The sequence below is a fragment of the Chinchilla lanigera genome, unplaced genomic scaffold, assembly GCF_000276665.1.
Source record: "Chinchilla lanigera isolate Chin_1 unplaced genomic scaffold, ChiLan1.0 scaffold00020, whole genome shotgun sequence".
Lineage (NCBI taxonomy): Eukaryota > Metazoa > Chordata > Mammalia > Rodentia > Chinchillidae > Chinchilla > Chinchilla lanigera.
The window spans coordinates 21,662,747-21,685,916 of NW_004955421.1; the positions used below are offsets into that span (position 1 = coordinate 21,662,747).

Here is a 23,170-nt window from a genome sequence, read left to right on the forward strand (position 1 = left end):
AAAAAAAAAAAAAAAAAAAAAAAGATTCCAACTGGGTAGTAAAAATAATAACAACTCTGTCATATATATGTTCTCTTTACTACATTCAATGTACTAACACAGTTAACTCCCAGAACCCATGGAGGTTGGCACCATTAACAGCCAGGACGTGAACTGACTGGCAAGGGGCCGAGTAACTGGCCACGCCCGTGAAACTCAGTGCTGCAGTGCTGCAGCTGGACCTGGAACAAAGCTAGAAAGAGGCAGAGTCTTGGGACACAGTGGGGTCCCAGGTGTGTTAGCTTTGCCTTGCTGTGACTGCAGATTCAACCTAAACAACACAGAGGAGGACAGGTTTATTTTAACTCACAGCTTCAGAAGTTTCAGCCCCTGGGTGTCTGCCTGGCTCCAAGGCAGAGCATCGAGGTGGAAGGGTGTGGCGGAAGGAAGATGCTTCCCTCATGGCATCCAGAAAGCAGAGCGAGCAAGAAAGAGCCAGAGGGAGCGAGGGGTAGGAAACCCCATACACTGCTTATGCCCCCAGTGATGTACTCTCCAGGCGGATCCTCCCTCCTTAGCACATCTGCACCTACGGATGAGGCTAGCCCTCCGTGCTTAATCATTTTCCAGAGCTCCAGCTCTGAACACAGAACCTTTGGGGGGTATTTTTGATCCAAACTAGAACAGGTACTAAATATGAATATAAAACATGACAGGACTCCACAGTTTCCACCTCTGATGTCAGCAGCTTATCACTTTGGTGGGAATCCTGAGCTCGCCTGGAAGTTTTGTGTGCTGAACCTGATACAGGAAGCAGCATCACATGCTTCTGCCTCTGCCTTCTATTCCTAAGGCTGGGAGAGGCAGCCAAAACAAGACACGGCAAACGGAACCCCATGTATTTAGACTGTAAGAGTTGCCTGTCCTGAGCTGGACTGCCAGTGAGGAGCTGGGTCTCCTTGAGGGACACGGACTTCTCCCAAGTTTCTCAAGGAGGCTAAGCCAGGGCCTCTAGCGGGCATCTGCACTCAGAAAAGAGTTCCTGCATCAACCACATCAGGGCTGCTCTTCTGGAAAGAAAAGGAGCTGAGGATCTAGAGCAAAGAGCCGCACTACGTCAAGTTCCTCTGCACAGCTTCTTGGAACTCCAAAGTCAGCGGGCACAGTGCACTTCCTCCCCCAAAGCACAAGAGAGAGCCCTCATGGCCCTGGCCTGCACTTGGCTGCCCCTCTGCTTGTGGTAGGAAGTTGTTCAAACCTCCACCTCCGTTTCTCCTGCCTGCTTTAAACCCCGCCAGTGTAGACTAAGATGTAGACTGGGCTCTGGGGGCCTTGGGTATCCCATTTTTCTCTCTCGGGTCCTGCTAGTAGGCCTTTTGTAATTAAGCCCAACCGGGTGACATTTCTAGGTGGAGCTGTCCAGTCCTCATTCCAGGTGAAAGGGTTACTACAGCAAGACAAGACTTCCTACCGCATCTCACACCAACTATGGAGACTATAACAGATGGAACCCTTGGTGCCCGCAGGCACTGAGTCCCGGGACACCCCCACCCACACTTGCAGGCCGGATCTGCAAACACTGAAGTCCCTTACATAAACCGGCATATCACCTATGGGCCTTCTTACATACTTTAAATCATCTTTAGGTTACTGCAATACCTAATAAGATGTAACTGTGTAAAAAGTGATACTGTGTTATTTATAGTGACAAGGGGGAAAAGTCTACATATGTTTAGAACAGATGAAAACGCAATTTTCCCAAATGTTTGTTTTGTTTTGTTTTTTTGTTTTTCTCCGGTACCGGAACCGAACTCACAACCTTGCGCATGCCAGGCAGGCGCTTTTGCCGCTGAGCTAAATCCCCAGCCCCTCCCCAAAGGTTTTCCATCTGTGACTGGTTGAATCGGGGAATTCAGAGTCCACGGATACGGAGGGCTGGCTATATACTGGGGAGAGACTTCTGTTCTTTTGCTGGTGGCAGAAAGCAAGACCTCTATCCCTTGTGATCCTTGTAGCCTCGTGGGCTGGCGGCAGAGCCCCGCCTGCGAGCCTGCTGCGGGCCCCTGCGGGGTCTCTGAATGCCTGACCTGTGCCGCACCCTGAGCTGCTCACTCCCACTTGCCTACCTCCTCTCGTTTCAGAAAAGAAATCGGAGCCTGGTTTGATAAACAGCTACCTTGACCAGAACCGAAAGATGTTTCTCCTCCAGGTGGGCTATGTTGCACCAGCAAAAGGGCTTCCATCTGGGGTGTCTGGCCCAGGCCAGGTGCTGTGACCCCTGCTCTGCTGGCCTTCAGTATGCCCTGGATATGAAACGCAATGAGATCCAGCGGCTAGAAATGCTGGCAACCTGCGAGGAGACCAAGCTGGAGAAGGCTGAGCGGTCCCTGGAGAAGGATGCAGCCTTGTTTGATGAGTTCCTCCGGGAGAATGACCGCAGCTCGGTGCAGGCCATGAGACTGTGAGCTCGCAGGGTGCCGGCCCGCCTAGCCACACCATCCCCTCGGGCCCTTGAGCTTGTACATTCCTACTCACTGTCTTTGCCCTGGCCCAGACCCAACTCAGCCTTAGCTGGACCTCAGGCAGACCCCTAGCCAGGCCCTAACCCCTGACCAGTCCCCTAGCTCCTTACCTCCAAGCCAAGAGCCCAAGGCCAGTGGTTAATTGCTGGTCTTTACTCACTGGAGATTGTCCTCCTGGTCCCCATCTGTCCCCCAGGGCTGAGAAGGAGACCAAAGCCAAGGTGGAGAAGATCATGGAGATCCAGGACCTCACCACTCAGATTGTGAATATCAAAAGGTGAAGGCAGAGGGCTTGCTGGCCTTTAGTGGCCTGTCTCTATTTTCCTCCGTCACTTGACCCATCGCCAAAGGGAGCTTAGTATCATGTAACTCTCAGGGACTCAAATCCTTGCTGGAATCTGTAGCTCATTTTCAGATGGGGGAACGGAGGCCTAGAGAAAGTTGGTGATTTCCTTGAGGCCAAACCACCAAAATGGAGGACCAGTTTGGCTCAGAGGCTCCCTGGCTCTAAGTTGAGAATGGCAGTCAGGGTCCCCTGGGTGGAGTGGAACTTGCAAGTCTCTAAGGCCCACAACTCCGGGAACTCTGGTCACCTCTAGCCATTTCCCCAGTATTCAGGGATCCTGCACCTGCTCCACAGAATAAGTTGCCCACCCAGGCTTGGCCAAGGCAGAGGGCCAGGCCCCCCCGGGGCCTTGCAGTGGATAGAGCCTGACCTCAGCCTTCCCTCCCTGGACCTAGTGAAATCTCCAAACAGGAAGACACTCTACGGCATTATAAGGAGTATAAGGATTTCCTATATAAGGTGTCTCCCAAGGAATGGCTGGATGAGCAGGAGAAGAAGCAGCTGGCTCTCAAAAAAGCCAAGGAGGTTTCCGAGATCCCCAAAGAGGGGAGTTTGACCTCCATACCAGTGGAAAAAGGTAGCTGAAAAGAGAATGGGGCTCCTCAGGGTGGGCTCTGCCAGTGGTGTACAGAGACCTTGTGCCCAGCTGGCAGGGGCCACAGGCTGGCCTTTCCCACCTTTCATGGCCCACCTGGGCTCTACATAGGACAGTGCTCGCCTTTTAGCGTGCCCTGGGGCCCATCCCAAGCATTTGCGTGGGGATATGGCCAGTGCTCAAACAAATCCAGGGACTTCCCTCTAAGCACTTTCCTCCCCCTGAGGCAGGATCAATCAAATGAGCCTGAACCCCAGCTGATTCCATCTGAGACCCCTCCTTTGTTTCCTTCAGGACCAGCAAGCAAGGGCAAAATGGTCTCCCTGTGGGCCAAAGGTACGTGGCTGTCGCAGGCTGGCAGGGGCCCTGCACCCCAGACTAGGGCCCATGGAAACCAATCCCTTGCTTCCTCCAGAGGCTCAGGGCATGAAGAAGCCCTGGAAGCTTACGCAGGCAGGCAGGCTGGGGCAGGCCCCATCCAGCAGCAGCAGCCTCCAGCCTATCAGTCAGCCCAGCATGCCTAGCGGGCTGGATTCCAAAGGGTAAGTGGTCTTGCAGGGGCCTGGGGGGAGGGAGCACTTCCTGATGGCCCCTAGCGATAGTAAAGGCAACCAACCAGACTGCTACTAAAAGGTCGGTAGACTCTAAGAGGAGGGCCATTGAGACACATAGGGTTCCGTGAGAAGTGTTGAGTGTCAGAAGGTGGAGGGAGGAGCACGGGGGTGGGGGGAGGTATATTGTGGCTTCCAAGGAAGCAGCCAGTGAGGTGAGCCAGCAGGCTGAGACAGGCCAGTTTGCATAATATCAGGCACAGTCCTTGGTGGTCTGGTGCTATCCCTGGGGAGGGGACAAGATCGGGGCAGAGGAAGAGTGACCCAGCGTAAGAGCCCTGTGCAGGAAGGTGTGGACATTGAGAGGCGGTGGGTTTGCGATGGGAAAGCACGCTCCAGGATGAATTACCACCTCTAGGAACTGGCTAACCTGGAGGGAGGGGGTCCCCCTGTGGTCAGCAAGGACCCAGGGGTCAGGGCATCAGAAATACAAAAACTAAGAGACGTGGTACTACAGCGGTGAAGTGGCATCCTGGGTGGTTTGTTTGTTTCCTATGGCTTGGTTCTGGGAACGGAACCTAAGGCCTCAAACATGCCAGGCAAGTGCTCTACCACTGAGCCCTACTCCCAGCCCTCTCAGATGGTTTTAAGGACATTTACCTGATGACAAATATGAACAGATTTTATATTTATTGGCTTTTCATGTATCCTAGTTTGTGAAGTCTAGTTTCTGTATATTTTTATTGGATTACTGGTCTTTTTCTGATGGTTCTCTGTTAGCTCCTTGTATCTTCTAGGTAGCAGTCCTCTGTGCTAATTGTAAGACAAATATCTCCTCTCAATCTATGTGGTGTCTACTACTCTTCTAATATTGTCTTTTAAGGAACAGGAATTCTTAATTTTAATAATGTAAGCTTACGAATCTTTTCGCTTCAGACTGGTGCATTTTGCATCTTGCTTAAGAAATCTTTGCCAACCCAAAAGTCACTGAAATACTTGACTGTGTGTTCTTAGGAAGCTTCACAGTGCACGCATTTGGATGAAGGCAGTGGTGGGAATGTGAGGAGAAGTGGGTGTGCAGCTCCCGCTCCTCCCCTCCCTCTCCCTTCCTCTCTCTGCAAGGCCGGGATATCTGCTCGCCTTGCTATGTCCCGTTCTCTGTCCTCCCTGGCCTGTGGCTCCCTGGACCCCCTCCTGTGGTTGTCTCCACTTGCTCCTGAATGTCACACCGTAGGCATGTTGGTGACCATCACTGGTGACACTGAGGCTGGGCCAGGCACATGCTGCATGAGAACCTTAGCCCCTGTGACCCAGCTGGGGAACATCCATTTCAGTACCTGGGAGCAGAGGTTCTAAGAGGTTAGATATGCCACGCACCCTTCTAGCCCACCCTTCAGCCAGCATGACCTGCACATCTGGGGCCAAGTCCCGGGCTGGGAGCGACGCGAAAGGATTGCAAGTATGTAGAGGTTGTCCAGAGCCTCACATTCAGTGTCAAAGCCCACCCACCTTTGCTGTGCTCCTCCTCCCTAACCCAGGACAGGCCCTGCCCCTGTGACACGCTGCTCAGGTCCGCTGGAGGTGGCCTGCGTGTTCCATGATAACTGTGAGTGGGACTATCAAGGGCAGGTGCCGAGACCAGGGTGGGGCAGCACAGGTGTCAGAGATTGCTCTCAGAAAACAAATGGTCAGGGAGAGGCAACTCACGCAGATGCAAAGGCACTGGGGTAGGGCCAGCACCTAGGAGAGGAGAAGGTGCTCACAGGTGGGGACACAGTGACCTCTGGGGTGCGGAGAGGAGTGAGAGTTGTTGATCACAGTTTGAAGTGTCCTCTGGCTGCTGTGTGACATCTACAAAGCTGTGCCAGGTTGGTGCTATGTCTGGGCACCAGTAGGGAGGACAAGGATGAGGGAGAGGCTCCACCCATGTCCTCAGGTCTCTGTGCCCGCTGCTCGCTTCCGGCCACACAGGCTTGTCTAGGGGGCTCTGACCCCATTTCTTTGCAGGTCGAGCTCTACCCTCCCATCCCTCCAGTCTCAGGAGGACACTGACAGCGAAGGGGAGGTCAGTAGCTCAGTTCTGTAGTTCTGCTCGCCCCTCCTCCCCCCACCCTGCCAAGTCCCTGCCCCAGACCCTTTGCCCACACAGCCTTCTCATAGGAGCTGCCACTGTACTTCACGGAGCCCCAGCAGCTCCTGGATGTCTTCACAGAGCTGGAAGAGCAAAACCTGTCACTGATCCAGAACACGCAGGAGATGGAGGAAACCTTGGATGAGCTGAAGGTCACCTTGAAAACCACACAGATCCGCATGTAGGTCCCAGGCAGCAGGGGGGGCCTCCTCCCTGGACATTGTCCTGGGAAACTTCCGTACCACTTGCAGCCGTGGCCCTAGGGGAGGGCTTGTCCCCTTGACAGAGCTGGGGCAAGAGGAGGACCCTGGACCCACCCAGAAGCTGGAGGGTGGAGCCACACATGTTAACTGGTCCTCACTGTAGAGCAGCCTGTGGCCAGAGAGAAGCATCACAAGGAACTCCCAATCCATGTGTCTGCTGCTGATGCCAGGCTCCTTGGGTGCCACACAGGCCCTGCCTGGTGTGTCGGAGGGCCTAGCGCCCTGCCCCCCAGACTGCTGGTGGTGCCTATGCGCCGTGTCCCGAGGCACTCAGGTAGTCCCCTTGGACAGGCTGAAGGCTGGATGGGGCAGTCACACGTCACCGAGAAATGTCAGCTGTCCACACCCAGCACTGGGGCAGACCAAGCCTCCCCCCCATCCCTTAGGGCTGGTGGGAAGGGCGCCCTACTGTTTCTGGGGCTGCCAGCAAGTGGGGGTAGGAGGAGGCACAGCCATGTGCTGGGCACACGGCACAGTGAGTCGGTTGCTGTCCCACAGGTGGTGCTAGGTTGGGGTGGATGGGGGCCTATAAGGGACAAACCTGGAGCTCTGCTGAAGGAAGGAGACTTGTCCAGTGTGGCAAGGGTTCTGGAAAGACCCGGGGGAACATCCCAGCTCCAGGTGCAGAGGGCAGCTGGCGAAGGCAGATCACATCCGGCTCTCACCTGGGGCCCCCAGGAAGCTCTTAGGATCCCTCCTGCTGGGTGTGGCCACCCCAGTGCCCCTCCCCACAGGCGGCCACTCCATGGGCCCAGGTGGACCGGGCAGGGCAGGGGATGCTGGGCACTAGGTGAGGCTTGTCCAAGCAAGTAGCCTTTACCTCCTCAAACACTGAGCATCTTTTCTGGGTCAGATCTGGGTCTATGCCTGCACGGATATGGCAAGGTGCCACCCTCTACCCTAGCCCAGGACAGGTCCTGCCCCACGGAGCTTACATGGGACGGCAGTGGATACATCTAGCAAGCCTACAGTATCATTTGGAGATACTGACGTGTCAGAAAGAAGGTTAAGTGAGTGACATGAGAAAGGAGGTTGCAGAGGAGGGGGACAGCAGATGAAAGGTATCAGGAAGACTTCCAAAGGAGAGAGTCAGGTGGCCCAGGGATGTCCTGAGTGATGGGAAAGTACTCAGCCACTACAAAATCTGGGGAAGAGGGCTGCAAGCAGGCAGAGGGCATAGCAGGTGCAACAGCAAGAGGTGGGAGCCAACAGGGGCCTCAGTGTCCGTGGGGGAGCCACGCTCCTAAGAACCTATGTCTTACTGGCCCAGCATGATCAGGAGGTTCCAGCATGAAGTGAAACTATCAGCTCTCAGGTAAGGGTGTGTTCCCTGGAACGCTGGCAGGTGCCAGAGACACGGAGAGAAAAATGAGCTGGGGAGAGACAGGCAACCTCCTAGATTCCCAGAGAACCTGCTAAGAAAGAAGGTCCCTCCCGCAACATACACATGCCTTGCATGCACACAAGCTCATAACAGAATGCCGGGTGTGACATGCAGGAGCTGGTTCCAGCCAGCTGTGCCATCTCTGAGAGCACCAATGTTTGGTTTCCAGAGGAGTCACAACCCATGTGCATTGAACTCCCATGAACTATCAAAGTACAATGTTTGAAAAATGTAAAACAAATAACTCAAATAGGCCTACATCTATTAAAGAAACTGAAGTAATAATTAATAACATTCTGAAAAGGAAATACCCAGGCCCAGACAGGTTCACTAGTGAATTATATAAAACAGGTAAGGAAGAAATTACACCAATTATCAACAATTTTTTCAGAATATAGTAGAAGAATGAGTGCCTCCTAACTCATACCATAAGGCCAGCATGATCCCAATACCAAAACCAGGCAAAAACCTTGCAAGAAAGAAAACGTAGATAACAATCTCTCACATCAACATAAATACAAAAATCCTCAAGCACTGGAAAAAAGTGTGACTATGTTAGAAATAGTGTACACACACACACACACACACACACACACACACACACTCCCAGGAATGCTCACTACAACATTATGCAAGATAGCTAAGAACTGGAAACAACCCACATATCCAGCAGCAGGTGGGTGGGAGAAGAAAATGTGTTCTATCCAGATCATTGACATCAGGTTTTGGTTGTTGCTATAACACACTGCTACAAACGGAGTAGCTTAAAACCATATGGATTTATCCTCTTATAGTTCTGAGGGCCAGAATTCTGAAATAGGTCCCACTGGGCTAAAATCAAGGTGTTGGCAGGTCTGTGTTCTGTCTTGGAGGCTCTAGGGGAGAACTAATTCGTTTTTATTCTTTTGCTTTTTTAGGGTTAAATGCATTTGTTTTGTTTTGCTACTGTGCTTGATATACCTTTTTTGTAGGTGCTGGGGATTGAACCCAGGTTTTCATGTATGCTAAGCATATACTCTTTATCACCGAGCTACACTTCCAGCCTAGAATACATTTCTTGCTTTTTCCAGCTTCTAGAGGCCACCAGATTCCCTGGCTCCTGTCATGTTCCAGCCAGCATCCATCAGATGAACCTTTCTCATGTTACACCACTCTTACCTCTCTTACCAGCCTCCATCCTCCATTTATAAGGACACCTGTGATTACAGGAGGCCCACAGTCTTGCATCTCAAGGCCAGCGGATTAGAGACCTCAAGGCCACCTGAAATTTTGATTTCACCTTGCCAAGTAATGTATTCACAGGTCCCAAGAATTAGGACATGGACATGGGGGGCATTATGCCAATGGAATACTATTTGGCAGCAAACAAAAGAAAACTACTAATATAGGTGTTATGGTTTGTGTCTAGATGTCCCCCCAAAGCCTCATGCAGTCACATGTGGGGCTTTTTCAGAGATGCTGAATCCAGAGAGTGTGACTGACTCATAGTGCAATGCTAGGATTAAGGGTGGGTGATTACTAACTCAGTCCACTGATTGGTTTGGCACTGCCCTAATCCCAGTAGCCTAGATTCAGTATAAATGACAAAGAGACTTGTCTTTTCCTTTGTGTGCTTGCTTTGCTACCTTCTGTCTGCCATGAAATGTTTCTCCTCTACCATGCCTGTCTGCCACACCCCATGCCACGCTGCCTTCCAGCCAGCTGATTAAGGACTTAAAACTCTACAAACTGTGATAGACAGACCCTCTCCAAGGAGCTATGAATGAAGTTGTAGCCCCAACTCCTGCCATGCGAAGGTCAATGGCTCTTTTGTTCTCGTGAGGGCTTGGTGGTTTGACTAAGTATTTTCTGAAGGAAAAGGAGTTGAGTGCATTCTTCCTGGTGTCTTTGATTGGTGAGGCATTTATGAGCAACAGTTAAGACTGGATTAGGGTTTGCTGTGTTCTGGGAATGTGTGCTTTGCTTATGGAAATACCCACATACAAGAAGATTCCTGGAGTATAGAAGAGTACATACCTGTCTTGAGTAGGGGTGGTAGCTTAAGAAGGTGGTAGTTTTTTTTGTTTTTTTTTTAAATCAAATTGTTTTGGTAATCTATGAACCCTTCACTCTGAAACAGACTGAGAAAGACCTTTGTTCATAATCCAGTTTCCTAGGTCAGCATGAGCTAGTGTCTACCATGATGACTTGGCTTAATGTTTTTCATATGGTACAAGTGCTGTCATTATTTCTTGCAGCGCCCATGACAGGAAGTGGGCACTAGTGAGTGTCATGATATGGAGAGGTAGGTCCAGAAGGGCTTAGGTGCCCCACAGTGGTCGGCTATGTGATTGTTCCTGGATCTGGGGGACATTCAGCCTTTCCTCAATTTCAATGTTAGCTGTAGAGCTTTCTGGACGCCCTTTATTTATCACTGTAAAGAAGTTTACTTCCACTTCTTCCTTGCCAAAAGTTTTATTTTGAATGTATGCCTCATTTTTTCAGACGTTTTGTGTTATATATTTATGTGAATTTTTTTCTGTAGTTATTTAGTGCAGTGAGCTACATTAATTAATTTTTGAAAAGCTTTGCATCCCCAGGATAAATCCCACTTGATTAAGGTGTTTTAATTTTGCATGTTGGTGGACTTTTTAATTAAATTTTTTAGGAGTTTTGCATCTGTATTCATCAAGAGTACTGGTGTGTAGATTTTTTGTATGGTCTTTGTCTGATTTCAGTACCTCAATAATGCTGTTTTATAGAAATGCATTATGAAACCTTTCTTCTCCTTGTATTTTAGAAATACATTTTAGACTAAATACCTGATTCCTTTAAAAATAGGGCAATTTAGGTTATTTCTTCCTGAATGAATTTTCGTAGTTTATGCTTTTGACAAGTTTATCCATTTATCTGAGATTTCAAAATTAAGCAGAGTTGTACAAATATTGATTTTAGTATTTGAATGTGTTATAATATAAAAGGATTTCTTAAATCTTAAAAAAAAAAAAAAAGATTACCAGGTATGGGTCCACCCATCTTGGGGGTAGTTGTTTTTCTTGGCCTTGATTTTTTAAGTTTTTAATTATATCCAATCACTCTGGAAGATAAGAGGCATAGGAACAAATCCTCTGGGAAGAGCCTAATTTGATTTCCATATGTTGTAAGGGCTCAGGAATGCACTCCCAAATTTATTGTATGGCATACCTCAGTGTTTTACTGTTAGTGGGTTTAAGTTTGACCTGGTTGAAAACGTGGGATAGACTATCTGTACATGAGCTGAAGTATGCTCAGCTTGGTCTTCCCTGAGAGCCATTTGGGCTATGAGCAGGAGCTCTAACCATTTTCTTAGGTATGCTAACAAAATTTAGATAATGTCATTTTGCAGGTTTCATTGGTTTTTTCAGTCTTTCCTGATGAGTATTGTCTCCAAGCAGTATGGAGTTTTCAGACAATGCCCAAGCCCTGGGCTACCTTTTCAGTATTGTGAGCTACAAATGCGAGTCCAGTATCACTCAGTAGGGTCCTAAAATGTCCATACCTGAAGATGATTTCTTTTAAAGATTTGGGGTTACTTCAGTAGTGGTTTCAATCCTGGAAGAGACTTTTACACATCCTGAGAAAGTGTTTGCAATTACCAGGAGATACCTAAAGTTTCTGGGGGCCCAGGGCAGAACAGTAAACTTGCTAGTCTTCTGGGTAGGCCCCTTAATTAATACACGTCTTAATACTTGGTCTTGAGGGTGATCTGTTCTTGGGATTGCTAATTTGATGTAAAGGAAAATTCTGTGTGACCAACTGTACTATTCTGGGTAAGTGTGGGGTAATCATAAGTTGGGTAAGTGTGGGGTAATCATAAATTGTACACGTGTTTCCCTCTGTGTACTTCCTTGGCAGTCAGAATGGTCATTGCTTTAGGGAAAAACAGCAGTCTATGATGATTTTCAGACCATCCTGGGATTGCTCTTTGTAAACCCCTCCTTTACAGCCCTTTCCTTTCTTTTTCAGAACATACCAGTTGATAGCTCAAGGGTTTAGGGGGTGGAGGAAGCACAGCCATTATCAAAATATCCGTTTTGTGTGGCCTGCTTGGTGGCTATATCAGCTTTGTTTTTCCTCCTCATGACTCCCCATCACTGTGCTGATGTCCTTTACAGTGGATAAGCACTACCTTTTCATGTAGCTGCACTGATTTTAACAACTTTGCTATAAGAGGATGATATGGGATGCTCTGTTAACTGATGTCAGTACTCCCTTTCCTTCAATGTCTTGTGGGTATGTATTATGACATAATCATACTTAGAGTCATTGTAAATATTGCCTTTTTTTCCCTCAATATAAGCACCCTCATCAGAGCAATTAGCTCAACCTTTTGGCCTGAGGTCTCTGTAGGAAGAGATCTTGCTTCTATTTCCTCCACTGATACAACGACATATCCAGCCTACTTACATTCTTTTTTTTTTTTTTTTTTTTGAGACAGGGTCTTGCTATGTATTTCAGGCTGACCTTAAATTCATTATGTAGCCCAGGCTGGCCTCAAACTAACAGTAATCCTCCTGCCTAAGCCTCCTGAGTGCTGGGATTACAGGCATGCACCACCACACCCAGCTTTTCCATCCTTTCTTGATATAACTACTAGCATCTGTGAACCATTATCCTTCTGCATTTGCTAGGAGTTCCATTTTAAGGTCAGGTCTGCTTGGATAGACTTGGTCAGCAATTTCTGTATGTCTGTGGTCTACCTCATGGGGTCCAGTGTGTAGTTGTGTGGCGAGGTTTTAAATTGCACAGGATTTAAAAGTATCTCTGGGTAAACTATTAGCATGGTTTGGACTTGGAGTACTTCCCCAGGGGACGGCCATTCCATTTCTTTCATCCTAAGAACTGAACTTGGTGGCAGTGGTGGGGTTCCAGACCATGAAGTGTTGGCCAGATGTCAATTTATTGGCTTCTTGTTTCAGGGTATTGGTAGCAGTTAGCACTCCTAGGCAAGAAAATCATCTGGTGTAACTGTTGTGAGAAATAGGCTACCACCTCGACTAATAGTCATACATTCTTGTGAGTCCTCCTCGGGCAATCTCATGTCTCTCATGAACCTGTGGGCCAAATGGTTTAGAGAGATCAGGCAACCGGAGGGGGGGCACTTGAAGTAGCTAATGCTTCAAGCCCCAAAACCTTGTTCACAGGCACTTACCAACTCAAAAGGGGCTGTGTTTCCCTGTAGTTGTTTATATAGGAGTTTTGTTTAGACCAATTGGTATCCATATCCATATTGGTATCCATGCCAACAAAACTGGTATCCATATTTTGCAGAGTCCTACTGAGGAAACTTCTTGGTTGCTTTTGGGTCTGAGGGACAGCTAAGCCACAAATAGCCTCAGTTCTTTTTTTAAAGGAAGGCTCTCACTCCTTTTCTATAAAGAATCTCAAGTCAGTGACTTGGGTGTTTAGACTTGGTCCTTTTCCTTAGTATCTTACATACGTTAGCTGCCAAATGGTTAATGATGGATCTAGCATTGAAATACGAGTTTTTAACAGACTAGAAATAAATGTGTCATCAACGCATTGCAACAGAGACCCCTGATTTAATTCTAAGTCTTGGAGGTCAGTGGATAGGACCTCCCCAAACAAGGTGGGTAGCTTCTTAAATTCCTAGGGAAACATGGTCCAGCAGAGCTGCTACTGCTTTTGGGTGACAAGATTTTTCCATTTAAAAGCATAACATCTCTTAACATTCAGGTGGCTGGGGAATGCAGAAAAGGGCACCTCTTATCCTTAAGACTGTGTACCACATCCTGTCTGAAGGTCTGGTAGCCAAGAGCGTGTAAGGTTAGGCACTGCTGGGCAGACGCCATCTGTAGTCTCGGTTACTGCTTGATGATTCAGCATTATCCTATTGTCCATTGTTTTTTGTTTCATTTTGTTTTGATTTTTCAGGAACAGGAATTGAAACCAGGGGCACTCTCACACCAATCTATATCCCCAGGTCTTTTTAATCCTTTGAGATAGGGTCTAAGTTACCTAGCCTGCCTTCAAACTTGCAATCCTCCTGCCTCAGCTTCCTTGGTGTGTATGTTTATCTCCATTCATTCATTCCTGGGATGGTAGGATCATACAGGGAGAGTGACAGGTACCTAGCAACACTTTCTCTAGGACTGTTACTCCCGGGGTTATTTCTCTTAGTACCTCTTATCCAACAGGATACTGTCTTTGATTCGGGCAGGGGTGACTAGGCTTAAACTTGGCTTGATTTCCTCTGCCTGCCTGCTTTCACACCTATATCAAAGCCTCTGGGATCAAGGTTTTAGGCTTATTTTCCTTTAGTAGCATTGTTAATTGAAGGCTTGGGGAGCAGATGCATATCTCCATGTGGGAGCTATCAAAGTTAGTGTTACCCCTAACTTATGTAAGTAATCATTCCTTGGGAGGACTAGGCACCCCAGTACACAAAGGAAAATCAGGATTCTCTGTCTACATTTTAAGGTTTAATAAAAGGCCTCTAATTTGTTTTCCCTGAAACCTTCATGATTTAGCATTTGTGCTGAGAAAGGGTGTCCCTTGAGGTTTTTAAAACTGAGCAAGTAGTCTCCATATCAACAAAAAGAAGTTAACAGGTCCACCCTGAGTGTCCAGTGTCAGCTGCGGCTCCCCTGGGTTCTTCAAAAGGGGCAGCTGAGCAGGCCCCTATCCGTCAGTCTTTGTATTCTATGGACTACCTCCTAGGCCCCAAGCCTCTGGAAGCAGAAAGGGCATTTTCTTTTCCACTGTCGTTCTTCCTTACAGAACACATTGTTTTGGCCCTAGTCCTTAGCTCACTGAGTTCTTTATATCTGCTGTGGGACAGGGGTCACTTGTCAGTATTGAGTCCCTGTCAATACGCACCTTTAGGTCAGTTGGCTGGCACCACAGGGTAAGACAGTAGGTGGGCCTGGAACTTGACCTTTTCTTCATTTTAGGTCCTCCTTACATGTTTCTTCCCTTTCTTGACTACTAAACATCCTACTGGCCAGGTCCACAATTGTGAAATAGGGGCATCATGTTTTAATTCTACCATTTGAAATTTGTGCCTCATGCCTGGCATGCCCTGAGAGATAAAACAGGACTTCCATCATTTTTCTCCCTTCCATAGTATCAGGATCCTCTATAGGCAGTGAGGTATGTAACCTTATATTCTTCCTACATGTTTCCAGGAAGACAGAGGGCTTTTCTCATGATCGCTGCTCCACCTCCTTGATTTTTTTTTTTTTTTTTTTTTTTTTTGGTTTTTGGTTTTTCTCCAGTACCGGGAACCAAACTCACAACCTTGCGCTTGCCAGGCAGGCGCTTTGCCGCTGAGCTAAATCCCCAGCCCCCACCTCCTTGATTTTGTTAGTGGGTGTTTCCTTTGTAGTTTCAGTTCCTTTAAGGACTATATCCCAGTAGCCCCTAAGCCTTGCCTGCCCTGCTCTAGAATCCAGTTTTAGGCAGGATTTATATCTTGGACTGCTGTCTCATCCCTGTGGGTATGGTTTGCTTTCTTCTTCTTCTTTTCTTTTTTTAAAGAACAAAGTCCTTTTCTGCTTCTGGAAGAGGATTTTTATGAGGGACTGGACATAGGTCTAGTTAGATGGGGCTAAGAAAATCTTCTGGCTTTTCCCAATCCTCTCAGGTTGGATCTTCCAATTGTAAAGATCTGAAGTTGTGAAGGGGCCATGTTATTATCTTTCCTTTCCACTGAAGACTAGCCTAAGGAGCCTCATATCTGAGGATTGGTAAGAGGTACCAGCCACAGGCAGGGCGGTCTTTAGGGGGAGCCATGAGGGAAAGGGCGATGACACTGGTAGGGTAAGGGAGTATGTATGAGAAATAAGAGCCTCTGGCTGACGAGGGTGCCAGAGACAAAGGAGGGGCTACCAGCCTAGGTGGAAATAAAATTGTAAAAGAGTCATGTCATGGGAAAGGGTGTCCAATACTATAGTATGGACTTCTATTCTTTGGGTATTATCTTCGATGGAATCAGTTTTTTTGCTTGATTCTCTTGAATCAAGATATAAAAAACTGAATGAAAGGAACTTCATCCCATTTCTTCTTTCACAGAAAATGTCTAACTAAAGAATGGTGTTATAACTCAGGGAGCCCCCAAGGGAGCAAATTTCCTAGGTTGGAACCGTGGTCAAACAGTGTACTGGAAGAAAATCAACTGCTGTCAAGTTAGTGGGTAATACCTAAATGATTTCCAGTTTTTGAGGATACAGCCCCCAAAATCCATGGTGCTTCTCTCCTATCTGGGACTTCGGGTTCCCCATACCTTTAGAACTCTTGCGGTTTTTTCCCTCAGGGTAATTTCCAATGATTGGTATACAAGGACTACAAGACAGTGCCCACTGGTAATTTTCAACTCTTTTGAGCAAAAATCATTATTTGATGGCAACAGGGGTGCTGTCCAGAGTAACAAAGATCTCCTAAGTTCCCTTAGAGTGGTTTATCCATTCAAAAGCCTTTCAATGGGAGGATAGTCCAGAATATATGAGATCTCCTTAGGTCAGTAATGACCTGGCAAACCAGAGAGATCTCTGGCCCCATGCTATGGAAGGATTCTTGAGCTTAGGTGTCTACTATTTGCCTCTTACCCCATGAATGCCAAATCTGAGACTTCCTCGACAGGGTGTGCCTTACCCTTGGGTCCCACTGAATACTCGCTAATTCTGACAGGCGAATTTTCCTTTTTGCCTGGAGGGTGGTGAAGGTTTTGCTGCAACTGGAAAGAGGAGGTGGTAAAGTCTCCCAAATATTAGTAAGAAAGACGAGCAGAAAAGAAACAAATGGGCGGAAAACCCAGGCGAACCATTAAGAAGCAGAAAGATGTCTGTTAGCTGGGCATGGTGATGCATGCCTGATAGCCCAGCACTCTGGGAGGCTGAGGCAGGAGGACTGCAAGATTGAACTCAGCCAGGAAAATTTAGCAGTTTGCTGAGACCCTATCTCAAAAAGAAAAAATTTTTTAAAAGGCCTTGGGGATGCAGCTTACTGTGAAGGCCTTGGGTTCACCTGAGTTCAGTTCCCAGTACTGGAAAAAAAAAAAAACAAGTATGTTCTTGAGGACTGTACATAGGACAGGACTACTGCTGAGCGGCGGCAGGCCTGTCCTATGGAAAAAGGGTAGATTAGATATCTTTATTTCCCAAACCTCTCAGGGCTTTTACCTTGGTTTCATTGGCAGATGACCAAAGTTACCCAGACTCTTGTGGAAAGGACACAAAACTTGATCATTTAAGAGAATGAGGATGCATAAAAAGTAGAGAATTTGTTGCTAATTCAGGTGGCTTTGGGAATCAGGATAGATCTGGTCACAGCAGGCGGGGGGCAGGGGGCTGGCTGGCTTGGAAAACAAGCAGGGACGTAAGAGAGCTAGAGGGATGAGCTGTGGCGCTTTCAGCATTGATCCAGCGGTGATGGTTGTGGCCCAGGCAGGGCTGCAGAGCCGCTGGCGGATGACAGGCATGTAGGCTCCTCAGGTAATACCCAAAGTCAAGGCAACCAGCAGAAGGAGTTAAGTCAGGCCTTTAGTTCTGAAAATAACTCCGAGAGTGGTTCTCACGCTGGTGACACAATTGGTTGGGAATCGGCATCCAAGGCAGTGGTTGTGGGGGAGGCTTTGGCACAGGCACGGATTCTAAATCTTCTGGATGAGGAACGTATGGTGAGTTATAGTTGGCTGTTACACAGTGGTGGGAATTATGAGCCTTTTTTTGCATTCACTGGATATCCACATTTGTTGTAAGAAGTGTGTGTGTGTGTGTGTGTGTGTGTGTGTGTATTTTACTGGGGTTGAACCCAGGGCCTTGGCACTGAATGACATTCCAAACTTTTTTGTTTTTTAAAATTTGAGACAGGGCCTGGCTAAACTGCTAAATTTTCCAGGCTGGGCTCAAACTTGTGCTCCTCCTGCCTCAGTCTCCCAGAGTGCTGGGATGGCAGACATGCATCACCCTGCTCGGTGTAAGTAGTTTTGCTTTTAGATAACCCATACTGGCTGAATGTGTCAAGGGAAACAACACTTGTACTTACTTCCCCCTCCCCTTTTTACACTGCCTTTTTTGACTGCTATGAAGGCTATATGGTATGTTCTCTGTTACTGATACATGAGTGTGCTGACGTGAATTGAAGCTGATGGCCTGAGAACATGGACTAAGCCGTGGTATTCTCTATAGTATACTTGCAAACAGAGTGAGCTCAGGTATCTCAAAGAAAGGTAGAAGTCCTGATGTCTGTTAACTCTCCATGAGAATGCTTTATGCTTTTTAGCAGAAAAGTTTACCACCAAACATCTATCAATATCGAATCTATCCTAAGAAGAGGTACCAGAAGCTATTTTCCCCATAAGGTCAGGTTGTTCCATTCCGTTTTTCCTTCTGATGTCCTCATTCAGCAAGAAGTATCCAGATCTGACCTAAATCGCACAGTGCTGCAAAATGGATGTCTGACAATGGGGTACTGAAGCAAAGCATTTAAGATCTCTCTCCCCCTTAAAGCGCCTAATTCTACATTTTACTTCACCTGACCCTCATCTGTCTTCTTTAGGCGGCTGCCTGCTCTACCCCGTCTATTGTGTAATGTCAGGAACTGTGGGGTAGGCATACTAAACCAGTAACAGGAATAGCCTGAGGATATAATGACAGAAATAATCACTGGTTTTCTTGAGATTGGCGGAACTGAAAAACATCTTGTGACTAGGTGATTAAGATAAGTGTGCACCACCTGGCCAAAAACCTGGATCCTTTGTCGGTGAGAAGGCACCCACTGGTCTGCAATTACCTGTCACTCACCCATATACATCACTCCTCAATCAACTCCCAGGCAAGATGCCCTTTAGCTGGTCCCCCGTCTTGCAAAAAGCTCATCATTACCCAGTTCTTTTTCTACCGTCCTTGCCTCTCAACTAACCGGCTTCTGTCATGTGGTAAGCAGACCAAACCTTTGCGTGGTAACAATCCTATCTTGTATTGCATTGGCTGGCGGCAAAGCATTAGGGTCAGCATGCTCAAAGGAGTAAACAACAGGAGGCAGGTGATACTGGGATCTCAGAGTCTGCCTACTGTACAGACAACCTGCAGTCCACTGGACTTTCTTGTTTTTAACTAATGGAATCTCCTTGTTATTGATCTCTTCAGACTTTCTGTGTCTTCCTGATTCAATCTGGATAGGGTGTCTGTTTCTAGGAGTTTGTCCATTTCTTCTGGGCTATGTAGTAGGTTCCTTATGATTCTACCTCTGTGGCATCAGTTGAAATGTCTCCTCTGTAATTCCTGATTTTACTTGGATCTTTTTCCTCTGAGTTTTTAACGTAAGGTTTATTTTGTTTTAGATGAATGTAGCGATCTCCACTCTCTTTTGGTTACTACTTGCATGGATTATCTTTTTCTAACCCTTCACTTCAGCCTGTGTGTGTCCTTAAATCTAAGGTCTCCTGTAGACTGTGTATAATTGAGTCTTTTAAAAAATCCTTTCAGCCATTCTGTCTTTTGAATGGGGATGTTAGTGATTTCCAGGCACTGCTGGGGAGTGCAGGATGTCTATGCCCTCACTCTCATAAGGATTTTTATGAGTTGCCAACACTGCTTGGGCTCTGGCCAGCATAAGAGCATAGTCCCATTCAGGAAACCCCAGCATATGCTGGTCAATGTCTGTACCGTAATGACTGTGAAAGTTTAGTATTACAATTCTCTCCCTGAATATATACGGCCGAAATTTAAAAACATTATTTTCACAAAAAGCTACACATGAATATTTATAACAGCACTGCTCCTCAGAGTCAAAAGGTAAAAGAAATGCAAAGGTCCATCAGTGGAGAGATGGCTCAACAAAGCGTGGCCTATCCATATAGTAGAATATTGCTCAGCCCTAAGAAGTTCTGACACATAAGCTCCTACATTCTGACACATGCTACAACATGGATACACTCTGAAAGCATTATGCTATGTGAAAGCAGACAGCCACAAAACGCCACATATTTTGTTCACATGGAATGCTGAGGATAGACAAGTAGATCAGCGGTTGCCTAAGGCCAAAGGGGGAAGGGGACAATGGGACGTGGTGACTGCTATTTGGCACAGGGTTTCATTCTGAGGTAATAAAAATGTTCTAAATTAGATGATGGTGATGATCATGTGACTGTAAATATACTAAAAACTACTCACTTTTATACTTTAAGTTTATGGCATGTTTATTGTACGTGAATCATACCTCAGTGGAACTGTTTTTACTTTTCTCGATGTTCATTGCTAAAGATTTTAAGTTTCATTCCCTGAATTGCGCCAGCATCTTTGACTCCCTGGATGTAGACACTTAGGCAATCATGATCCTGTAGTCATCAGGACAAGGCCTTACAGACAGTGGCCCAGGCTCCAAGAGAGCACACGCTCTGGGCTACACTGAGCGAACTATCCTCTGGACCTCACCCCCCAATCCAGGGACAGGGAGGTGAACCAGCTGAAGCAGTGGATCACCACAATGATGATGTCTATTGCCAAGGAGGAAGAGACTGCTGCTGAGCTGGAGCTCAAATCTCGAGTCTTCCACTTTGGGGAGTACAAGGGTGATCAGCAGGTAGGCATGCAGGGAGTGTGACCACTGGCCCAGGGTAGGGCGGGAGGAACCCACTTACTTGCAGGTGAATGCAGACCAGTTATGACAGCTCATGGGAGCGGGGGCCCAGGTGTAAGGTTCCAGCCTACCTCCTAGGCTCTGTGAGCCTGATGAAAAAATTCCCCCGGCAGCAGCTACCCCTGGGTACTCATGCTATGAGCTCAGCTGCTCCATACGCCTGCTTTGTGTTAACTTCACAAATCTCCCCACCCCACCCTGCTTCATTTCTGTCTCTACTGGGGATAAACCCAGGGCCTCTACACTGAGCTGTATCTGTAGCTCTCTTTCCATTTTATTTTTTATTTTGGAAAGAGTCACACTAAATTACTAGGTTGCCCAGGTTAGGTTTGAACTTGCAATCCTCCTGCCTTAGTTTCCCTGTGTGCTACGACTACAGGCATGTGCTTGCAAGCCCATCTTGTCTGCTTCTTAAACATAAGGTGTCCTTCAAGGCAACCCTAGGGTTGAGGAAGAGGCAGGTTCTCAAGGCAGGCCGGGAGTGTGAGAATTCTGAGGGGACAGAAGTTAAGTGATATTCTGGGCAGCAGGAACTGGGGTCTGGCCAGGGGCTCAGCACATGTCCATACTACAGCAGCTCGAGGACTAATTCATTCCGTTCCTAATACAGTGTGACACTGCCAAATGCCTCTGTGCAACTGGGCCAGGGACATGGGAAGTAGCTGTGAGGAAGGAGCATCTGTGCCTTAGCTGGGCTTCACATTGGCTCTGCCCTGGCCTGGCCTGGGCCTTTCTGCCTGCTGCTCTTCACTCCTCACCTACAACCCGTTATTGGAGATACTATTTTTTAAATGCCAGAGCCGGTTAAGCAAGGGAGTTCATCTGCCTAGGGCTACAAAGAAAGAACATAGTCCTACGGGAGCTGGGGTCAGGGGAGGGCTCCCTGGTAGAGGGTAGAGTGGCTCTTGGTGGGCTTATCAGGGCTGCAAGGGGAGGAGCGGAGTCAGGAGCAAGCCTCAGTGAGGACAGGAGGACAGGGCTGGTCTGGCTAAGAAAACCCAGTACCCAAACTGTCCTGGCTGATCTATCCTGGAGGTCAGCACACCACGGCCATGGGTCCTGGTGCCAACAGGTGGCAGTGTGAGGGCAGGCATAGCTGGAAGTCTGCTCTGCTCTGCAGGACAAACTGATGGAGAGCCTGAGTCACAAGGTACAAGATGTGTACCAGCACTGTGTGGGCACCCAACAAGAAGCCAACTTGGGCACCGTGCAGATGCTTACCATCATTGAGCACCAGCTGGATGAGCTGCTCGAGAACCTGGAGCGTGTACCCCCAGCCAAGATTGAGCAGGCTGAGAAGGCCAAGGAGAAGGAAAGGCGCATGAGGTGAGCTCTTCTGCCCTGCTGCCCAAGTTCCTGCTCCTGCCCCACCCGGCTTGGAGGCACAGCATACCGAGGTCACTGCCCTACAGTGCTCCTCCCCCAGGGACACAAGCCCAGGTACTCCATGCTATGAGATGGAACCTTGGGTCTGGTGTACCCATGGACGGAACTGAACTGAGCTGGAGGTGACAGGGATTAGTAACATGGATTCAGGAGACTGAGAAGATAGGGTCTAAAAGAGGGGAACACGCGAGGGTGCAGCCAGCAAAGCTTGGATCCCAAGGACAGGGACCTCAGGGCAGGGCTTTAAGTGGGGAAGGCCAGGGCCAGGGAGGGCTTAGTTATTTTGGGCGGGATAGGAGGAGCAGAAGCTGGGGTTGAGGCTGGCAGCGATTGTTGAGAGAGGCACAGGCAGCAGTTCCAAGTGTGGAGGCTGGGTGCAAGGGTTCAGGGGAGCCCAGGACTCCCAGCGCAGGGCCAAGTGTTGGGGTGAACACGTGCCAGCTCGCTTGTCTTGTGGGACAAATGGGCATGGGCTGGCCCAGAGAGAACCGCATATGATCTAGATGGGATGTGGGTCATGGCCTCTCTAGCTCATGGGTTGCCTGGGTCATTCACTTGTCAGTAAAGGATCCTGAGATACAGCCTCTGCAAATGTCTGTTTCTCCCACAGACATGGTGGGGTGGGACGCTTCTCCTCTAGGTCCCCAGCACTCAGCTTTGAGCGGGGACTGGACAAATGTTTGATGGCAGGAAGGACCCAGGGCCAGGTACTGGGCCACTGTAGGTGAATGTGAGCTATGGGCACACACATCAGGGATACGGATGTGAATCTAGGGAAATGTGCCTCTTGCGGGTGTTCAATCTGAATCTTAGAACAGCTCCCTAGAGGCCAGAGTCAGGTCCTGCATGACATCTCTTGCCACCTAGGCTTCGGGAAGAGAAAGTCCAGTTGCAAAGGCTATTGCAAGAGGAGCGACTGCAGCGGGCTCGGGCCCGGGCCCAGGCTGAGATCAAGAAAAAGGTAGAGAGGCTGAGCTTTCTGGGCCTTTTCTCAGAAAAGGGGAAGGGTATATGGGCATTATCGTGTCTACACGGCACTCTTGGTGGACGAGGGCGAAAAGCTCAAGCTCATCAAGCGTACTCCCTCTGCAGAGAGGCAGAAGATTGGTGTGCCGCTCTCAACCTCCACCTCCCAAAGTAAAGGAGACCTCTGATCACACGCTGATGGACAAAGACCAGGAGGAGAAGCTATACTTCTTCACTTAGCCCTTACGAGGCCACAGTTGGCTTGGCTAAAAGTGCAGAAGAGGTCAGCAGCAGAAGCAGGCTGGGTCTGAAGGGATCCTGACTCTGCCCTTGTGTCTCCTTTGAGCTTCCAGAAATACATATTTCTTTGATGTTTTCATGGCCTGATTAAGGAGTCAGCCACCGCCTGTATCTTGCAGCATCCCTCTC

At 48.2% G+C, this 23,170-nt stretch overlaps 1 protein-coding gene across 1 annotated transcript in view; it reads left to right on the forward strand.

The window, feature by feature from the left end:
• The window catches only part of Ccdc37 (coiled-coil domain containing 37), a 33,212-nt gene extending 10,092 nt beyond the window's left edge, over positions 1 to 23,120 (forward strand). The window contains exons 6-17 of the mRNA XM_005383833.2: positions 2,121 to 2,188; positions 2,277 to 2,440; positions 2,698 to 2,778; positions 3,243 to 3,424; positions 3,737 to 3,778; positions 3,858 to 3,984; positions 6,001 to 6,058; positions 6,154 to 6,305; positions 20,197 to 20,332; positions 21,510 to 21,715; positions 22,643 to 22,736; positions 22,868 to 23,120. Of these exons, the coding sequence (XP_005383890.2) occupies positions 2,121 to 2,188; positions 2,277 to 2,440; positions 2,698 to 2,778; positions 3,243 to 3,424; positions 3,737 to 3,778; positions 3,858 to 3,984; positions 6,001 to 6,058; positions 6,154 to 6,305; positions 20,197 to 20,332; positions 21,510 to 21,715; positions 22,643 to 22,736; positions 22,868 to 22,981 (1,424 nt within the window). The 3' untranslated portion in view covers positions 22,982 to 23,120. The remainder of the gene's footprint in view (positions 1 to 2,120; positions 2,189 to 2,276; positions 2,441 to 2,697; positions 2,779 to 3,242; positions 3,425 to 3,736; positions 3,779 to 3,857; positions 3,985 to 6,000; positions 6,059 to 6,153; positions 6,306 to 20,196; positions 20,333 to 21,509; positions 21,716 to 22,642; positions 22,737 to 22,867) is intronic.
• Positions 23,121 to 23,170: the final 50 nt, after the last annotated feature.